Source organism: Anopheles funestus, chromosome 3RL (genome assembly GCF_943734845.2).
Source record: "Anopheles funestus chromosome 3RL, idAnoFuneDA-416_04, whole genome shotgun sequence".
In the NCBI taxonomy this organism is placed as follows: Eukaryota; Metazoa; Arthropoda; class Insecta; order Diptera; family Culicidae; genus Anopheles; species Anopheles funestus.
In genome coordinates this window covers 7,260,081-7,279,108 of record NC_064599.1, presented here as the reverse complement: position 1 = coordinate 7,279,108, position 19,028 = coordinate 7,260,081, and the positions used below count along the sequence as shown (strand labels likewise).

Below are 19,028 nucleotides of genomic sequence, written 5' to 3'. Positions count from 1 at the left end.
TTCGTTATTCTTTCCTGTTTAAAATACTTTTGTTTTTATTTTCAACTTTAAACATTTTTTTTATTCTCCTTCTTCTTCCTCTTCTTATGTGATACTACAACTTCAAGACTGTGAGTTCAGAGACTGTGGTTGCCGGTGCCGCTACAACAGATATCACCGGGTGCGTTCTAACTTATATTAGACTTGATCAAACAAATTATTAAAAACAGCAAGAATGAACACACATAACAGATTTTGGGGGAGTAAATTAATCATTTTGAAAAACGAATATCGAGAATTTCCTCGCCTTCAAGGTCCAGATCCTCTGGTTTGGAACTGTTATCAACTAGCTCACCGTCAAAATACATTTTAATGTCTTTTGGTTCACATTTCAGCTCTTCGGCACATTTGATCACTAACACGGACATGGTTTGATGTTTGTCTATCTGCAATCGTAGCGGTTTTTTGCGTGTTTCCATTTGTATCTTAAGTGTGATGCAGTTATTGTTACTGGAGGACGGCACAAGAGCGGTGGGAAGATCCGGAGCTTTAGTTCTTAAAATGCGACCAGCTGTAACGATACAATGTGTTGAGATGGGTTCTCACTAGATAATCATGCACTTTGCAGAATACATACATATGAATTGATTTGATTTGTAGTTGATGGAATCTGGCGTATCGTTCGGGTAGACTATGCGATCGTCCAGATTCAGGAAAATGCATGTACTATCTGCGGACTCCTTCTTAGCCAGCTGATCAATAATATCGCCAAACTTTTGAAACCTCCGATGCTCGAACATCTCGATGCCTCTTCTCCATTTGACTTTGATTCGCATTATATAATTTTCCGTTTCGAATGAATTGTTTGCCCTGTTGGAACTGTTAAGCTGCTGCCCAACGCAGTCTGGTAAACTGTCCTCATCAGAGTCTAACGTTATCTGCAAAAAATACCATTCAGCATTAGTTTTGTACAGTGTGCAAATTGAGCATCATTTAATACGCACAACATTTGATTGAGATCCACCCTCGGTGGAAGCGCTTGCCCTGCTACGTCTTGTAACACGTCTGTTACCGAACAGGGCATTGGTTTGCATCGGTACTGGGTCATCATCACAATCCAATGAAATCTACACGGCGAGAAGGAGGTGATTGATTTGATACACAAGGATAAATAAAAATATAATATTCAGGGGAATACAGACCACAATCGGCGGACCCAACTGGTTCACTGCTGTGGTGTTCCGTGATCGACCAGACGGTGAAGGTTGATCTGGAGACACAGGCTCTAGGGTAGATTTGATCTTTTGGTCCAGCTGTGTTAAATTATTTCTTACTGATTCTATTTTTTTGCTCAGTTTCATCACCTCGCTCGCGGTCACAGGTGGTTTTCTGTTGTAGCTATTGTTTAGCGTAGAAAAGCTTCGTTTTATCACACTTGCCTCTCCTACAATAGAAAGAAAAAGAAATAAATTAAACACAAGGTTTTTGCACGTAATTAACAGTAATACATACTGTTCTTCAGCATCTCCTGCACGATTGGATTTTTAGAATTGAAAATAGACTGGAACGATTGAAAAAGCAATTGCATTTCGTCTGAAAAGATAGCAAGGAAATACAGTTAAGTTCGCATCTGGTACAATAATAATCATACTCTACTTGCCTGCTATGCTAAGAAGAGTTGTTGGTGTCAAATCAACAACGGAAGGAGCCGGTGCTGGAGTTGAAGGTGTTAGTACACTGCTGTTCGTAGATGTGGTAACTGCTGAGTTACCTAAGGTTGTAGCTGTTTTATTTCTATTGTTTTGCGATGGACCGCTGCCTCGTTTGGTCTTCGTGGTTTTGTTACTTTCCGTAGCAGAGTTTGTGCTTTGCCTTCTAGAATGGTCGTTAACCAAAGCATCGTTTGCAATGCCGCTGCCTGTGTAGGACAGATTACTGCTTGAGGATATGTTGTTTTCATCGTAATCTGTAAAGGCAAGGTATCCGTAAGATAGTTCAACACTTCACAATAAAGACACTTTACTTACTTTCTAGAAAGTTATCTAAATTTCCGAAAATATCGGACATGATGTATGATGTAGAATTGTACGAGCAAAGCTTGTTTACTGGAATGGAATGCGAACTTTGTATTTTTTCCGTTGACAACTCGATCTATGCCGAAATTTCACAGCTGCTTAAGCAGCTGTCAAAAAGATGAATTGCTTTCTTTTTCAAATTAGACGTTACTTCAATAATAAAACAAAACGAATCGTTACGGGTGCTGGATTATTTATTTAGTTCCGTTCATTTCAGCATTTCCAGCATCTCCTCAAAGCTGGAAGAAATTTTATGCGTGCAGTACGGACAGTTGCCTATAGAGATGGTGAAAATTTTCTTACTTTCACGCTGTGTAGAAAACCACTGAAAATGAAACAATGAAGAATGTATGTATCACAATAGTTAAATATGCGTTATAGAAATTGTATTCTACCTCCTTGAGACAATGGATATGAAAAATTAGATTGCATTGTTCGTTGTCGCACGAAATTATTGGTACTCGATCATCTGCATCGTGATAGTTCATGCAAATCCCACAATTCTCCTCATTGGTCTGCACACTTTCAGACAGATTGCCCGCAGGACGCATCGGGAAAGCGATTATGTTGAATATTCGAACCAGGTTGGTGTGTACGTTACATTCGGGATCCCAATCGTCCTGCTTTTCGTCGTATATTTCTCTCAGGTTCGCAACTTGTTTCGTTGGCCCGAAAAATGCAATATCAACTGCGGCTGGTTGCAGCGGATGGAGGGAAATCTTCAGAAACACTTTCTGATCGTATTTAAAGATTCTATACGTGGTTTTGGTGTCTATTGTTGCAGGAAGGATCACATAACACAGTTCGTCGATTGTACTGAGATTGTTGTAAAACTCTTCCAGCTGCTCGAGTGTATCCATAAACACCTGTACATGCCTTTGCAGTGTTGTCTGTCTTTTGAACATTTCGGAAACAGCAAGCTCGGGAAGAGTGTGCTGGGTGACTTTGAACAGTTCACCTCCAATGCGTTGAAGAGCTAGGGAATGGTTTCCTCTGTCTTCGAAGCTTATAAATTCTACATGCGTCAGAGTTTTATTGAAAGCAACTTTGCACCCACATTGTTGCTGAATAGATAACAACTCCAGAGCAAGATTGGTCAATGCGGTGGTATCTTGATATGGAGCAGATGTTGTCCCGTTTGGGAAAGTATTGGCGGAATCGAGCGTGGCCAAAAGATTTTGCACATATTTATTCACTTGTAAGATGGATGATTGGTCCGGCGCTAATGCAATCGGAAGATTCCCACGGAATACTGTTACGCGATGGCTGTTTGTCGTAGGAAAGTTTGGAAAATGCAGCGTTATTTTGTACACCTGAAAAAATAATACAATCAGCATGTTGGTCACCAATTTTTCAAAGCCATATCACCTTCTTGTAAAGTCCTACAAAATGATTCGCCTGTAGTTGCACTAGAAATGGAAAACTCTGCAAAAACTCGTTCATTTTTCTACACGTCCAGCACTGTTTACACATACACCGGGTAGCCGGTTGTTTATTGGAATTGACATTTTCCCTCAAGCAAAGCTTGCTGACTGGGCTGAGTTGTCAAAATTGCCACAGACGGTGTACGACGCACACTGTGAAAGTAAAAACATTGCAGAGAAAAACACAATTATCGTCTGTGAAATGGATTCGAAGGAAGTGTCGTTAATTATCAAATGGAGCGGTAAGGAATTCCCCATCGAGGATCTTACGGAACATGACACAGTTGCCGTTTTGAGACACGAAATATGCAAAAAAACACAGGTCCGGCCCGAGCGACAGAAGCTGCTGAATTTGAAGCACAAAGGTATGCTGTAATTAATGCAACTCGGATGCTGCATTATTATTTTGTTAACGAAATGCTGTAATTACCTATCACGATTTTAGGAAAACCGGTTACAGATGATATGGTATTGGGAGCTTTGGAATTAAAGTCCAATTTCAAAGTAATGATGGTAAGTGGATGACATTTTCTTTATGCTGACGACGGTAGTTGGATTTATAGGATCATTTTGCCGTCGTAACAGGTTGGTTCGCTGGAATCCGACATCCAAGAAGCTTCTTCGCGTCCCGATGATGTAGGCAGCGTAGTGAACGATCTGGACAACGAAGAGGAAGATAACGTTCCGTTCGAAAACAAGGATGTGTATTTGGCTAAAATCAACAAACGAATCAAGGATTACACCATTAAAGAGTTGAATCCACCGCGCGAAGGCAAACGACTGCTCGTCTTGGACATTGATTACACTATATTTGATCATCGATCGGCTGCTGAGAATGGTTTGTACAGAAAGCGTCCTACTGTAGCACGTAAATGAACCGACTTTACTCCGTATTCGCAGGTGCGGAATTGATGCGACCGTATTTACACGAATTTTTGTCGTCAGCTTACCAGTACTATGACATAGCAATCTGGTCTGCAACGTCAATGAGATGGATTGTGGAGAAAATGAAGCTGCTCGGTGTAACGGATGAAACGAGGGATTACAAGCTGGTGTTTATGTTGGATGATGCGGCAATGATCACGGTGCTGTGTCCTTTACGCGGCGTAATCGAGGTAAAACCGCTAGGAGTAATCTGGGGCAAGTACAGCCAGTATTCATCCAAGAATACGATCATGTTCGATGATTTGCGGCGCAATTTTCTGATGAATCCAAAGTCGGGTCTGCGCATAAAACCTTTCTCGGAGGCACATCTGAATCGGCACAAGGATAAGGAACTGCTAAAGCTGGCAAAATACTTGAAGGCGATTGCCGAACACTGTGACGATTTTGATACACTCAACCATCGAAGATGGGAGGATTATCTGTCCAAGAAACGATCTCATTAGTGTGCAACAGGTTAACGCCTATGGCTTAATCATATTTCAATTTTCGTTTTCCAATAAACATTAAGAATACTCTGGGAATGGATCCTTTTTTAAATCTCATTGAAAGATAAACGTTTGTTTACATGTCAACAAATGGGACGGGAATGTATCAGCCGACTCCCAAGACACAAACCTCACTTGGATTTCGAAACACACTTGTTCGAACTTTTACAAGGTTCGCTCATTTGAGGCAAAACACCAATATTGATCAGACCTTGCGAAGCCGGCTAAATTTGGATTTGGGTGTGCAGACCCGCATAGTTTATTCCAGCCCAGTTGTATTTTGTGATTAGCTGTAGGTAAAATTATCTCTCCTCACAACAAAACAAATATTTCGTCCTACGCATACCATTTCAAACCAAGAAAGCGGGCAATTGTGAATCGTAGCTATCGCAAACATTTACCCATCCAGAGAAAGCAGTGAAATTTTTGACAAGTGGAATCGTAAGTTGTATTCATTGTGCTTATTACTTGTTTACGCTTCTCAGAAGGCAAAGGTTTTGTGAATTTACTGGTCGGGAATACCGTGAGTATCGTGTGCATAATTTATATAAACTTATAGTTTTCAATGAGGTAATACCGTTTCGGATCATTTACTCGAGTGCTGGTGTTGATTTGTTATTGCGAAAATCAGATATTGATGAATTCCATGCATTGAGGTGGGGTAAAAAAAGCAAAACAAATCTGCAGCATTCAATCTCATTTACAAGAAAATATGGATTTGCGGAAAGCATATGTACTTCCGAAGGCTTAGTGATATATTGTTCACCTTCTTTATCATCTTATTGTGCTTAAACGCCTGGCCTTCGCGGTTCGGTGTTTTCTGTACCATTTTAATTACAAATTCGATGGTGTTCAATTTTTCTAGTATGGTACTGCTCATGGGCCTAGAATTTGTAATTATTTGTTTTAAAAATACGCTAGGGCTAACATAAAAGATCCTGCCGTGAGAAAAATTGGAGCATCCGACGAAATCCTACCCAATTCACCAAACTGTGTGGAATTGATGTTTCGAGCGATTTTGTATGCCAGAGACTGTCAGTCTGATTAGTTTTTCGTAAATTAATTTCTCGGAATGTGTCAAAGTAGCTAGCAGTCCTATTTACTCTGTTGTTCAGCGGTAACTCCGTAAGCGATAAGGTAAACTGAACTCATTTTACATTGAAATGGTAGAAAAGTAACAAAAATAACACCCGATTCCGATGCGAAATGATAGTTGACCTTAGCCTGCGAATGGCGCAGATTTGATAGCACGCATTGCTATTAGGCTAAATAAAGATCACGGTAGAAATGAAAAGTGTTTGGAAGAGTAAAATGCGATTAACATTAATTGGTATTGAACTTATCTGTTAGTCATTTCAGCATTTTATTCTGATAAGTAAATTGGCCTAAGCTTCATCAAGAATAATTTCCGCTCGCATTATATCCTTCCTTATACCGACCCAGAGTTACCCACAAACTTATGATAGGATTTTAACAGTTGTCAACTTATGACACACATAACCACAAACTTATGATAGGAATATTTACTGTTGTCATTGTTCAACAAAGTTGTTGGTATCTGCTTCAGCTTCTCGAAGTTTAATCATTTAATAAATTTAGTGTAGTCTTCTGCTCTCTCGTGGCAACTCGTCGGTCTCGTCCTGCTGTTTTTCTTTCCGTTTGAGATATTTGCCCGAAGCAGGATCGTCAGTCTCACGTACGAAGGAATGATCCTGATGGAATTTCGTACCGGTTCTGTCGTGTGTCGTTGAACACCCTTACTTAGTTTCGTTCCAATAAAACCTAGAATGGGCTTTTTTTGTCCCTCTGGCATGTGAATTTTCTCCTGGCAAACTTGTTAGTTGGGTAGTCTCTTGCGTGTTTTTTCCATTCATGTATCATAGTAGACATATGTTTTTGGAATGCTAACTTTTATGTTTTTCCATTTAATATGGAAATAGACAAAGGCCAAATCAATTAAGTAAATGAGCAAATATAATTTAAGAAAAAGGCAGATAAACAAAAGTTTGCAATCGTATGTTTGTGCGTTTGCAAAAAAGCATATTCCTCAATTGTCAAAATGAAATCTAAAATGGTGCTTTATCGAAAAGTGTCGAGAAGTTTCATTTTCATTTTCATAAAAATAAAAATATTTTTCTTTATTGAAAGATTCCAATACGTCCCAAAAATCGCTTGTATCGAATTTCATATTGTCGACTGCTAGAATAAACTTTTGTATAAATTTTATCTGATAGTAAAATAAAGGATAACAGTGTTCTATTTTTGTGCTAGGACACCACAGTCAGATTGAAACCAGAAAGTGTGCAGACAGCCTGATTTCATTGCTTGACCGATTGTTTGACTTTTCGGCCCATTTTCGAAAGCAGTAAATGTCAAACACAGCATCGCTAGGGTAGACTCCGATGGCACAGCAAAAACAGTGTATATTTTTTCTTTGCAGACGGTAATTAAAACATAAAATTGGTGGTTTAATGTGAACGCGAAGGCGCTTGAATTGTGTGGTAAAGGAAGGCACAAGGATTAACCCAGCTCTTCCCGAAAGGGAACAACGATACATACAGCACGATGGAGCGATTTTCGATCAGTTTCCTCTGCCAGCAAGTGTACAATATTTGCCGTCTATGCGGTGTGGATAATCCGGATAAGATTCCAATATTAGGCGCAGAAGATGTTATTTTCATTTCGGAATCCGATGAACCGACATTGGCAAAAAAGATTGAGCAATGTGTAGGAATAAAGGTAAGTGCGAATAATCGCAAAACATCAGATAGTAGTGATGCGTTACCTTAACGACGGTGAACCTTTCTCCACTGTAACAGGTTGATCTGAATGATAAAATGCCGCAGAACATTTGTTCACTGTGCGTGGACAAGGTGAACGATTTCCACGAGTACCGTTTGATGTGCGAAGCTACAAATATTCAGACACGAAGATTCCTCAATTTGCCCATGGTGGTGCCTGCTCCATCGTTGGTAAGTATGCTTTATACGTTGTGAATGTCGAACAAGGTGGGGTAATCAATGTCGCTTCCGACTTAAGCCGAAAGCCGAACCAGAAAGCCCTGCTGAGGTAACACAAGTTGATGAAGACGTAGATGTGAAACCGAATGATAAACGTGGACCGAAAACAAGGAACAGGAAGAAACAACCAGAGGCTGATGAGCCGGCTAGCAGTGAAGAAGCCGACAGCAAACCATTTCAAGATGGTCCTAGTGAAAAGCGCGCAAAGTACGACTACCCGTGCCAGTACTGTAATGAGTCGTACAGCCAGAGCACCGAACTGGAGCGTCATCGCGTCGTAAAGCACACGCCGCTAGTGCACAAATTTGGTTGTGGGTCTTGTATGGAGTATTTCGATACGGCGTCGGAGTTTCAGGACCACAATCTTTGGCACAAGCTAACACGAACGTCATTTGGCTGTTTCCGATGTGGCAAGAAGTTTGTTAAACTCAATACACTAAACAAGTTAGTATAGCCGATTTGGCGTGATGTTGTGACTGTAAGGCAAAACCTGCATAATTTCTTTCTATCCTTTTCTTTTAAGACATGTGTCGGTAAATGCTTGTATACGGCAACCCCGAGTAGCGCATGAAGTCACCCTCGTGCCCGATATGCAATGCACGTTATGTCACAAAATATTCAAAACGCGAAACCTGTACGAGTGGCATAAATGTTTCATGCGCGCTCGAGCCAACTGTCCGAAGTGTGGTAAACATTTTCTCAAGAAAAATCTACTCCTCCGCCACTTTATGCTGTACTGTACCGGTACGATTCCGTTGTTGGAGCCGTATATCGTACCGAAAGATGAACCGGCTTCCGGATCAGTGAATGGTCTGGTAGCAGGCGTTGGTACGGAAGTAAAAAGAAGAGGCCGTCCGTCACGTGCGGCTGAAAAAATGAAAGAGGAAATGATAGATCTGCCATTCCCACCGCTGCTGGATCTACCGGATGTTAAATCAGAGTCCAACTCCATTGCGGACGGTCACATGTCGTCCGAGGGTACATTGTCGGGCGCCGAAACGCGGGAAACCCAGAAACGATCTTCGCTGATCAAGGAGACGGACAAAATAACAACACTTTTGCGTTCGGGCGAATCGGTTGATGGAAACACGGACATAAACACCATCAACAGTATGCTGTCGTCGGTGAATGAAGCAATCGCTACCATTTCGAAGGTGCGCAAAAAGAAAAAGAAAAGAGATCGTTTGTCGTCGCCCGGTGCCGATAAAGCAGGTGAGGGTTCCAACACGCCGATGGTGGTACTGTCGATGGCCAACGTTAAGCAGGAAATGTATGAAGATTCCAACATGTTGGGCACATTGTCTACAAACCGTGACCGTGTTGACCATCTGGCTGAGGAAGGTGCAGAATCCGATAACAGCGTAGACGATTATGGCAATGGTGGCGATAGTTTTGCGCATCATAATGATGGTGGTGACAGTGATAGTGATGTTGAGATAATTAGTGTGGAATATAATAACCAACCGCTCAGTTCCGGAAGGCCTTTTGCTACCAACTGGGGTCCGATTAACACTCAGGTAGCGGAGATCGTTACCGAACCAACGCAACCGTTCGGGATTCAGGTTAAACAAGAACCAATGGCCACTGACGATGGAGATGAGTCAGATTTTGAAGGATACGAAGATGCTTCCATGTTTGTTGCTGTTAAGCAAGAGCTTATGGAGGAAACGGCTGAAACGACGGAAACGGCGGAAACGACGGAAACGGCGGAAACGGCTCCGGTTGAGCAATGTTCTGTGATGGAAAAACAATCCAAACCACCGTTTTCATCGTATCAAGCGTTGCGAATAAAGATAAAGAAGGAAAAAGGATTGCTGAACGCTTCCGTGGTAGGTGAGAATGGTGAGGAACCGGTTTCCACTGATCCCATATTAACGCCCGAAGAAGATTCGGATGAGCTAGCCAATAAACGGCAAACCCGTTCAGATGCCCGAACTAAGAAAACGACTAAAACGCCAGCTAAACTACCACCGGTGAATCGCTGTCCGCGGACAATGACATCTCCCTTGAGTGTGGTCATTAAACAAGAACCGATGGAAGCGGACGAACGGGTGCAGGAAAGTGTAACATATCCGGCGCAACATAGTCCACCGGAGGCCACACACTTCGACATGTCGACGGTACGAATTAAACAGGAACCGCAAGAAGACGACACCCGACCGTGCAGTTCAACTGCACCTGACTCTGGCGCGGACGAAACAACGGATCCTTCCGACGAGGTAGCATTCGACGGGAAGCGCATTAAGCGAGAGCGTCCGGACGATGATCCAGTGTCGCACAAAAGGCAAGCATCAAACAGTGATTTCTACAAGAAAGCACTCAATCCATTGAGTCTTTCGGGTGTACGGATTGCTGCGGGCAAAAAGTCGTCCAACAGTCAGCCGAACGTAATGGCTCACAAATCTGGCGTTATGATTAATCCGTTTGCTCTGATGAAGAAAAAGGATAGTGTGCCAACCGTTACAGAGCAAGAATCTGGTTCGAAAGACAGCACCGATTCCTTGGCCGATCGAACGGAATGGTTCGGTTTGCCAGTAATATCGCAGGTGAAATCCATCAATGCGGTAGAACATTTATCGTTGTCGCTTGTGGACACTGTTGCACCAGAAGCAACAGAAGTATTAGAAGAGCCGCAAAAGAATACTTCCGTAGAGATGGACAACCTGCCGCATACGGATTCTTCTTCATCATCTGAACCGTCTAGTTCAGAAGAAGTAGCAGCAATAGCAAACAATGCATTGCCACAGAAGAACGATAGTGAGCTAAAAATTGGATCCGTAACTACGGTTCCGGAAGTCAACGTACCTCCACCAGAACAACACGCTAGTGAGTTACGGATTGCATCTGTAAGTACGATTCCTGCAGGCATAGTACCACCACAAGAAAATGTTAATGAGCTGAAGATTACATCCGTAACTACAGTCCCGGAAGACATTGTACCGCCACAACAAAATGTTAGTGAGAAAATGATTGCATCTGTTACTACAATTCCGGAAGACAAGGTGCAGGATTGTCAGAGACAAGAGCCATACAATGAACAACAAACATCAGCAGATAACGCGGTTCATAACGATGATACTGCGATACCGGCTGATGTTTCAGAAGCCGAAACTTTGGAAGATCTGACCCCGCAACAAGTACCAAAAGCTGTTGAAAAATGCAGTGGGCCGGTTGTGGTAGAAAACATAGCAACACTTGACGCTGATCTGGATAATGAAGAGCGTAGAACTGATGATGATGATGATGAACAAAGGAAGGTTAACAATGAAGAAGAAAAGCAACTGCTTACCCTTACTTCCGAGTCGTCGGATGTTGTGCCGGCGAATAAGGCAGCAACAAGTACGGGTGACGAACAACAAGAGCCACATACTCATGACACAGTTACTGCCGAAACTTCCGCTGAAACAGACACAGTTAAAAGTGTTACAGCACTGCCGGAGGAGATGAAGGAAAACGTCAATACTGTTACAACATGCACGGAACAGCAAGAAAAAAGTACCCCTCCGATGAAAGTTCAGTAGAGGAAGTTCACACAGGGCACACAGAAGGAGTTTTGTGTCGTTGCTAGCAACGATGAAATTTTAGCTGGAATGCAATATTGGACATTTTAAATTCTGCTGATGGATAGTAACTATTTTCTTCTTATTTACCAGCTCTAGTATTTATTAAGCTTCCAGAACCGGGTTCATTCGATTCTACATGATAATGTGTACAGAGCATTTAAAGTACAATGAGCCTACTTACTTCTGGCAAAATTACGAACAGAACACGCCTGTGCTTTGTAAGCAACCAAGTGCTGCATATGATTGCACGTATGAAGATGGGGAATCTTAATATTTCATGCGGTCAAAGCTTAGCTCTAGACTCGCTGGTGAAAACTCAAGTAGGAATGCTTCTTTTTTGTTTCGGAAGGAATATCTTTTGCAAAAACGGCAATGTGACGAAACAGAAGGTATGTGGAAACTTATGTTTAAGTAGACATGGACGGCATGGTAACATCGTGTATGAGAATTAAATTTTAAAGAATTACACTATAATTATCATCGAAACTGCAGTGTATTTGACGTGTAAGAACATATGAATATAAATATACCTAAATGATAAAGAATCCCTTTAAAAGTGTGTTATTGGTGTGGTGAGTTTATGATTAGTACAAAAGCAACCCAAATGGGTGTTAGTTGCAGTAACCCTGCCCTGTAACCTCGTTACGGTATGTTGTCATGGGCAACGTTTTCGTGTTATTTTCGTTCATTTGGTCTATCGGGAAAGAAAGTTCACCATGTCCGCAGCTGGCAATGGAATTATTAGTCGCGACGATATAATCGCACTAGAGGCACGCTGTTTGGAACAAATACGAGAAGATGTTTTGTATGCTGTGCGGAACGATGCCAAGTTGCGGGCGGTACTGACATCGAAAAACTATGACGATTTCAAGTGAGTGTCGCATGTCTTGTGCTCATCAATTGTTGCGAAACTATCATTTTTGTTTTGGTTTTTTTTATCACCCACAGAAATATTGTCGATGCGGCCCACCTAACGCCACTAAGTGCCAGCGATAAGATGAACGCTAAAACAAAGAATCGCATCTGGAATAGCGCTACGCGCGACTGATTTCTCGCGCTAAATACATTTGCTTATTGCAGAAAATGCTAATCTATTCACGGGTTTTGTGTAACTAATCTAGTGTGAAAATTCTTTTCGATATATCTTCCACTAACCAATCGATGGCTTCCACCAGTTTGCCTCCCGTCACTGCGCTCACGCTCTGTATGGACCAGTGATGTGTTTCAATTTTGTCCAGCTGCAATATCTCCTTGATTTCGTTCGCCGTTAGTGCTCCGGGCAGATCCTGTTTGTTGGCTAGAACCAGCAGTGTGGCACCGGCTAGTCGCTCTTCTTGGAGCAACAGTGTGAGTTCCTCGCGGCACGATTCCATGCGCATCCGATCCGTACTGTCGACGACCCAGATGAGCCCATCGGTACACTCGAAATAGTTGCGCCAGTACGATCGCAACGATTTCTGGCCTCCAACGTCCCACATGTTCAGCACATAGTCGTTGTAGTGCAGCGTTTTGATATTAAACCCAAGCGTGGGCGATATCTGATCAATTGGCTCGCCGTTGAATCTCTTCAGGATGGTAGTTTTTCCGGCATTATCGAGACCACTGGTAGAATAAAACAAACCCCTTAATGCGGTTCAGTTTTATGAAAATTTCACACTCCATACTCACAGCAACAATATTCGCATTTCCTTTTCTTTTTGTTTCATTTTCTTTAGAATCGTTAGAAATCCCATCTTGCGTGTCTTTTTGTGCAATGCCGTAGGTGTTATTGTTTACAAATTGGTTCAAACTGACACGCACTGCTAGTGACAGCTCCCAGTGAACATTTGACTCGTTGAACAGTTGACGAATTTTCGAACATTTAGCTTCGTTTACACTGCACCCCGGCTATAGCCTTACCATTTTTTTGAGCAATTTTTCAAAATTTTAAAATTTGCTATTTTATAATGCAAATTTGTTTGCAATAAGTTTCTTTTCGCTCAAATATCGCTTTAAATTAAAAAAAGAATAAAAAATAACAAAAAAATTTCAAAAAATTTTCAACTCGAAAATTTCATAAGGCTTACCCCTTACGATTTTTTTGAGAAATTTTGCAAAAAAAATTAAATTGATTTATTTTAATGCGAAATTGTTACAATAAGTTTCTTTTCACTCAAATAATGCTTTAAATTAAAAAAGAATAAAAAATAATAATAAAAATTAAAAAAATCTGTAAATTTGCCAATCTCCTAAGGCTCATTTTGCAACAAATTTTGCCTATAACTTGGTCGGTATCCAACGGATCGCCAATCTTTAACTTGTGGTCGATAGATGGTACAAATGGCTACATTTTCTTCTTGGACGGCCATGCCCTCAGATGTCTGTGTCGGAAGTTATTCGAGGAACCAAGTTCCTTACCCTGTTTGAGAAAATGTAAAATTTTCCTCATTTTTGCAACAAGTTTTGCCTATAACTTGGTCGGTATTCAACGGATCGCCAATCTTTAACTTGTGGTCGATAGATGGCATCAATGGCTACATATTCTTCTTGGACGGCCATGCCCTCAGATGTCTGTGTCGGAAGTTGTTCGAGGAACCAAGTTCCTTACCCTGTTTGAGAAAATGTAAAATTTTCCTCATTTTTGCAACAAGTTTTGCCTATAACTTGGTCGGTATCCAACGGATCGTCAATCTTTAACTTGTGGTCGATAGATGGCATCAATGGCTACATATTCTTCTTGGACGGCCATGCCCTCAGATGTCTGTGTCGGAAGTTGTTCGAGGATGCAAGTTCCATACCCTGTTTGAGAAAATGTAAAATTTTCCTCATTTTTTTCCTCACTTGTAAGTTGATGTATTTTAATGCAAATTTGTTTGCAATAAGTTTCTTTTCACTCAAATAATGCTTTAAATTTAAAAAACAATCAAAAATAAAAAAAAATTAAAAAAAAATTTTCAACTCGAAATTTTTGTAAGGCTAACCCCTTACGATTTTTTTGAGAAATTTTGCAAAAAAAATTAAATTGATTTATTTTAATGCGAAATTGTTACAATAAGTTTCTTTTCACTCAAATAATGCTTTAAATTAAAAAAGAATAAAAAATAATAATAAAAATTAAAAAAATCTGTAAATTTGCCAATCTCCTAAGGCTCATTTTGCAACAAATTTTGCCTATAACTTGGTCGGTATTCAACGGATCACCAATCTTTAACTTGTGGTCGATAGATGGCATCAATGGCTACATATTCTTCTTGGACGGCCATGCCCTCAGATGTCTGTGTCGGAAGTTGTTCGAGGAACCAAGTTCCTTACCCTGTTTGAGAAAATGTAAAATTTTCCTCATTTTTGCAACAAGTTTTGCCTATAACTTGGTCGGTATCCAACGGATCGTCAATCTTTAACTTGTGGTCGATAGATGGCATCAATGGCTACATTTTCTTCTTGGACGGCCATGCCCTCAGATGTCTGTGTCGGAAGTTGTTCGAGGATGCAAGTTCCATACCCTGTTTGAGAAAATGTAAAATTTTCCTCATTTTTTTCCTCACTTATAAGTTGATGTATTTTAATGCAAATTTGTTTGCAATAAGTTTCTTTTCACTCAAATAATGCTTTAAATTTAAAAAACAATCAAAAATAAAAAAAAATTAAAAAAAAATTTTCAACTCGAAATTTTTGTAAGGCTAACCCCTTACGATTTTTTTGAGAAATTTTGCAAAAAAAATTAAATTGATTTATTTTAATGCGAAATTGTTACAATAAGTTTCTTTTCACTCAAATAATGCTTTAAATTAAAAAAGAATAAAAAATAATAATAAAAATTAAAAAAATCTGTAAATTTGTCAATCTCCTAAGGCTCATTTTGCAACAAATTTTGCCTATAACTTGGTCCGTATCCAACGGATCGCCAATCTTTAACTTGTGGTCGATAGATGGCACCAATGGCTACATTTTCTTCTTGGACGGCCATGCCCTCAGATGTCTGTGTCGGAAGTTATTCGAGGAACCAAGTTCCTTACCCTGTTTGAGAAAATGTAAAATTTTCCTCATTTTTGCAACAAGTTTTGCCTATAACTTGGTCGGTATTCAACGGATCGCCAATCTTTAACTTGTGGTCGATAGATGGCATCAATGGCTACATATTCTTCTTGGACGGCCATGCCCTCAGATGTCTGTGTCGGAAGTTGTTCGAGGAACCAAGTTCCTTACCCTGTTTGAGAAAATGTAAAATTTTCCTCATTTTTGCAACAAGTTTTGCCTATAACTTGGTCGGTATCCAACGGATCGTCAATCTTTAACTTGTGGTCGATAGATGGCATCAATGGCTACATTTTCTTCTTGGACGGCCATGCCCTCAGATGTCTGTGTCGGAAGTTATTCGAGGATGCAAGTTCCATACCCTGTTTGAGAAAATGTAAAATTTTCCTCATTTTTTTCCTCACTTATAAGTTGATGTATTTTAATGCAAATTTGTTTGCAATAAGTTTCTTTTCACTCAAATAATGCTTTAAATTTAAAAAACAATCAAAAATAAAAAAAAATTAAAAAAAAATTTTCAACTCGAAATTTTTGTAAGGCTAACCCCTTACGATTTTTTTGAGAAATTTTGCAAAAAAAATTAAATTGATTTATTTTAATGCGAAATTGTTACAATAAGTTTCTTTTCACTCAAATAATGCTTTAAATTAAAAAAGAATAAAAAATAATAATAAAAATTAAAAAAATCTGTAAATTTGCCAATCTCCTAAGGCTCATTTTGCAACAAATTTTGCCTATAACTTGGTCTGTATCCAACGGATCGCCAATCTTTAACTTGTGGTCGATAGATGGTACCAATGGCTACATTTTCTTCTTGGACGGCCATGCCCTCAGATGTCTGTGTCGGAAGTTATTCGAGGAACCAAGTTCCTTACCCTGTTTGAGAAAATGTAAAATTTTCCTCATTTTTGCAACAAGTTTTGCCTATAACTTGGTCGGTATTCAACGGATCACCAATCTTTAACTTGTGGTCGATAGATGGCATCAATGGCTACATATTCTTCTTGGACGGCCATGCCCTCAGATGTCTGTGTCGGAAGTTGTTCGAGGAACCAAGTTCCTTACCCTGTTTGAGAAAATGTAAAATTTTCCTCATTTTTGCAACAAGTTTTGCCTATAACTTGGTCGGTATCCAACGGATCGTCAATCTTTAACTTGTGGTCGATAGATGGCATCAATGGCTACATATTCTTCTTGGACGGCCATGCCCTCAGATGTCTGTGTCGGAAGTTGTTCGAGGATGCAAGTTCCATACCCTGTTTGAGAAAATGTAAAATTTTCCTCATTTTTTTCCTCACTTATAAGTTGATGTATTTTAATGCAAATTTGTTTGCAATAAGTTTCTTTTCACTCAAATAATGCTTTAAATTTAAAAAACAATCAAAAATAAAAAAAAATTAAAAAAAAATTTTCAACTCGAAATTTTTGTAAGGCTAACCCCTTACGATTTTTTTGAGAAATTTTGCAAAAAAAATTAAATTGATTTATTTTAATGCGAAATTGTTACAATAAGTTTCTTTTCACTCAAATAATGCTTTAAATTAAAAAAGAATAAAAAATAATAATAAAAATTAAAAAAATCTGTAAATTTGTCAATTTCCTAAGGCTCATTTTGCAACAAATTTTGCCTATAACTTGGTCCGTATCCAACGGATCGCCAATCTTTAACTTGTGGTCGATAGATGGCACCAATGGCTACATTTTCTTCTTGGACGGCCATGCCCTCAGATGTCTGTGTCGGAAGTTATTCGAGGAACCAAGTTCCTTACCCTGTTTGAGAAAATGTAAAATTTTCCTCATTTTTGCAACAAGTTTTGCCTATAACTTGGTCGGTATCCAACGGATCGCCAATCTTTAACTTGTGGTCGATAGATGGCATCAATGGCTACATTTTCTTCTTGGACGGCCATGCCCTCAGATGTCTGTGTCGGAAGTTGTTCCAGGATGCAAGTTCCATACCCTGTTTGAGAAAATGTAAAATTTTCCTCATTTTTTTCCTCACTTATAAGTTGATGTATTTTAAAGCAAATTTGTTTGCAATAAGTTTCTTTTCACTCAAATAATGCTTTAAATTTAAAAAACAATCAAAAATAAAAAAAAATTAAAAAAAAATTTTCAACTCGAAATTTTTGTAAGGCTAACCCCTTACGATTTTTTTGAGAAATTTTGCAAAAAAAATTAAATTGATTTATTTTAATGCGAAATTGTTACAATAAGTTTCTTTTCACTCAAATAATGCTTTAAATTAAAAAAGAATAAAAAATAATAATAAAAATTAAAAAAATCTGTAAATTTGCCAATCTCCTAAGGCTCATTTTGCAACAAATTTTGCCTATAACTTGGTCTGTATCCAACGGATCGCCAATCTTTAACTTGTGGTCGATAGATGGTACCAATGGCTACATTTTCTTCTTGGACGGCCATGCCCTCAGATGTCTGTGTCGGAAGTTATTCGAGGAACCAAGTTCCTTACCCTGTTTGAGAAAATGTAAAATTTTCCTCATTTTTGCAACAAGTTTTGCCTATAACTTGGTCGGTATTCAACGGATCACCAATCTTTAACTTGTGGTCGATAGATGGCATCAATGGCTACATATTCTTCTTGGACGGCCATGCCCTCAGATGTCTGTGTCGGAAGTTGTTCGAGGAACCAAGTTCCTTACCCTGTTTGAGAAAATGTAAAATTTTCCTCATTTTTGCAACAAGTTTTGCCTATAACTTGGTCGGTATCCAACGGATCGTCAATCTTTAACTTGTGGTCGATAGATGGCATCAATGGCTACATTTTCTTCTTGGACGGCCATGCCCTCAGATGTCTGTGTCGGAAGTTGTTCGAGGATGCAAGTTCCATACCCTGTTTGAGAAAATGTAAAATTTTCCTCATTTTTTTCCTCACTTATAAGTTGATGTATTTTAATGCAAATTTGTTTGCAATAAGTTTCTTTTCACTCAAATAATGCTTTAAATTTAAAAAACAATCAAAAATAAAAAAAAATTAAAAAAAAATTTTCAACTCGAAATTTTTGTAAGGCTAACCCCTTACGATTTTTTTGAGAAATTTTGCAAAAAAAATTAAATTGATTTATTTTAATGCGAAATTGTTACAATAAGTTTCTTTTCACTCAAATAATGCTTTAAATTAAAAAAGAATAAAAAATAATAATAAAAATTAAAAAAATCTGTAAATTTGTCAATTTCCTAAGGCTCATTTTGCAACAAATTTTGCCTATAACTTGGTCCGTATCCAACGGATCGCCAATCTTTAACTTGTGGTCGATAGATGGCACCAATGGCTACATTTTCTTCTTGGACGGCCATGCCCTCAGATGTCTGTGTCGGAAGTTATTCGAGGAACCAAGTTCCTTACCCTGTTTGAGAAAATGTAAAATTTTCCTCATTTTTGCAACAAGTTTTGCCTATAACTTGGTCGGTATTCAACGGATCGCCAATCTTTAACTTGTGGTCGATAGATGGCATCAATGGCTACATATTCTTCTTGGACGGCCATGCCCTCAGATGTCTG

General features: G+C 39.4%; 6 protein-coding genes across 8 annotated transcripts; 3 read left to right on the top strand and 3 right to left on the bottom strand.

Annotated features, from left to right (window-relative positions):
• Positions 1-18: 18 nt before the first annotated feature.
• Positions 19-2,123, bottom strand: LOC125769743 (uncharacterized protein CG4449). The gene is made up of 7 exons (XM_049438563.1): positions 2,007-2,123; positions 1,640-1,945; positions 1,492-1,572; positions 1,182-1,423; positions 984-1,106; positions 617-917; positions 19-550 (listed from the first exon to the last, which is right to left on the bottom strand). The coding sequence occupies exons 1-7, from the start codon at positions 2,044-2,046 to the stop codon at positions 252-254; spliced, it is 1,392 nt and encodes a 463-aa protein (XP_049294520.1). The 5' UTR covers positions 2,047-2,123; the 3' UTR covers positions 19-251.
• Positions 2,124-2,230: 107 nt separating this feature from the next.
• LOC125772223 (E3 ubiquitin-protein ligase FANCL) lies at positions 2,231-3,196 on the bottom strand (the record flags this gene model as incomplete). Its single annotated transcript, XM_049443689.1, has 2 exons — positions 2,231-2,379; positions 2,450-3,196. Coding segments are annotated over 2 exons (864 nt in total), but the record flags the coding sequence as incomplete, so codon positions are not given.
• A 409-nt stretch (positions 3,197-3,605) lies between these two features.
• On the top strand, positions 3,606-4,944 carry LOC125769747 (ubiquitin-like domain-containing CTD phosphatase 1). Its single transcript, XM_049438568.1, has 4 exons — positions 3,606-3,843; positions 3,924-3,991; positions 4,064-4,316; positions 4,379-4,944. Exons 1-4 carry the CDS (start codon positions 3,681-3,683, stop codon positions 4,864-4,866), a joined length of 972 nt encoding a protein of 323 aa, XP_049294525.1. The 5' UTR covers positions 3,606-3,680; the 3' UTR covers positions 4,867-4,944.
• A 156-nt stretch (positions 4,945-5,100) lies between these two features.
• On the top strand, positions 5,101-12,047 carry LOC125769735 (uncharacterized). Of its 3 annotated transcripts, XM_049438536.1 has the most exons (6): positions 5,354-5,431; positions 7,180-7,273; positions 7,349-7,647; positions 7,728-7,880; positions 7,948-8,372; positions 8,452-12,047. In XM_049438536.1, exons 3-6 carry the CDS (start codon positions 7,474-7,476, stop codon positions 11,447-11,449), a joined length of 3,750 nt encoding a protein of 1,249 aa, XP_049294493.1. In that variant the 5' UTR covers positions 5,354-5,431; positions 7,180-7,273; positions 7,349-7,473; the 3' UTR covers positions 11,450-12,047. The 3 variants fall into 3 exon arrangements, with proteins under 3 accessions (XP_049294492.1, XP_049294491.1, XP_049294493.1); XM_049438535.1 differs by lacking the exons at positions 5,354-5,431; positions 7,180-7,273 and adding an exon at positions 5,101-5,349; XM_049438534.1 differs by lacking the exon at positions 7,180-7,273 and having other exon boundaries at positions 5,101-5,431.
• A 151-nt stretch (positions 12,048-12,198) lies between these two features.
• Positions 12,199-12,585, top strand: LOC125769754 (uncharacterized). Its single transcript, XM_049438576.1, has 2 exons — positions 12,199-12,362; positions 12,440-12,585. The coding sequence occupies exons 1-2, from the start codon at positions 12,208-12,210 to the stop codon at positions 12,537-12,539; spliced, it is 255 nt and encodes an 84-aa protein (XP_049294533.1). The 5' UTR covers positions 12,199-12,207; the 3' UTR covers positions 12,540-12,585.
• LOC125769749 (ADP-ribosylation factor-like protein 2) lies at positions 12,247-13,350 on the bottom strand. Its single transcript, XM_049438570.1, has 2 exons — positions 13,160-13,350; positions 12,247-13,093 (listed from the first exon to the last, which is right to left on the bottom strand). Exons 1-2 carry the CDS (start codon positions 13,222-13,224, stop codon positions 12,604-12,606), a joined length of 555 nt encoding a protein of 184 aa, XP_049294527.1. The 5' UTR covers positions 13,225-13,350; the 3' UTR covers positions 12,247-12,603.
• Between the last annotated feature and the right edge of the window lie 5,678 nt (positions 13,351-19,028).

What these genes read in the sequence shown, in the direction of transcription:
- LOC125769743 (XM_049438563.1), bottom strand. Translation starts at nt 2,046, where the DNA reads ATGTCCGATATTTTCGGAAATTTAGATAACTTTCTAGAAA. An exon ending in TTTAGATAACTTTCTAGAAA is followed by an intron (nt 1,946 to 2,006) that starts GTAAGTAAAGTG and finishes TTGCCTTTACAG; the next exon opens with ATTACGATGAAAACAACATA. An exon ending in GCAGGAGATGCTGAAGAACA is followed by an intron (nt 1,424 to 1,491) that starts GTATGTATTACT and finishes TTTCTATTGTAG; the next exon opens with GAGAGGCAAGTGTGATAAAA.
- LOC125769747 (XM_049438568.1), top strand. Translation starts at nt 3,681, where the DNA reads ATGGATTCGAAGGAAGTGTCGTTAATTATCAAATGGAGCGGTAAGGAA. An exon ending in GCTGAATTTGAAGCACAAAG is followed by an intron (nt 3,844 to 3,923) that starts GTATGCTGTAAT and finishes TCACGATTTTAG; the next exon opens with GAAAACCGGTTACAGATGAT. An exon ending in CCAATTTCAAAGTAATGATG is followed by an intron (nt 3,992 to 4,063) that starts GTAAGTGGATGA and finishes CCGTCGTAACAG; the next exon opens with GTTGGTTCGCTGGAATCCGA.
- LOC125769735 (XM_049438535.1), top strand. Translation starts at nt 7,474, where the DNA reads ATGGAGCGATTTTCGATCAGTTTCCTCTGCCAGCAAGTGTACAATATT. An exon ending in TGGTGCCTGCTCCATCGTTG is followed by an intron (nt 7,881 to 7,947) that starts GTAAGTATGCTT and finishes TTCCGACTTAAG; the next exon opens with CCGAAAGCCGAACCAGAAAG. An exon ending in AAACTCAATACACTAAACAA is followed by an intron (nt 8,373 to 8,451) that starts GTTAGTATAGCC and finishes TTTTCTTTTAAG; the next exon opens with ACATGTGTCGGTAAATGCTT.
- LOC125769754 (XM_049438576.1), top strand. Translation starts at nt 12,208, where the DNA reads ATGTCCGCAGCTGGCAATGGAATTATTAGTCGCGACGATATAATCGCA. An exon ending in AAAAACTATGACGATTTCAA is followed by an intron (nt 12,363 to 12,439) that starts GTGAGTGTCGCA and finishes TATCACCCACAG; the next exon opens with AAATATTGTCGATGCGGCCC.
- LOC125769749 (XM_049438570.1), bottom strand. Translation starts at nt 13,224, where the DNA reads ATGGGATTTCTAACGATTCTAAAGAAAATGAAACAAAAAGAAAAGGAA. An exon ending in GAAATGCGAATATTGTTGCT is followed by an intron (nt 13,094 to 13,159) that starts GTGAGTATGGAG and finishes TTATTCTACCAG; the next exon opens with TGGTCTCGATAATGCCGGAA.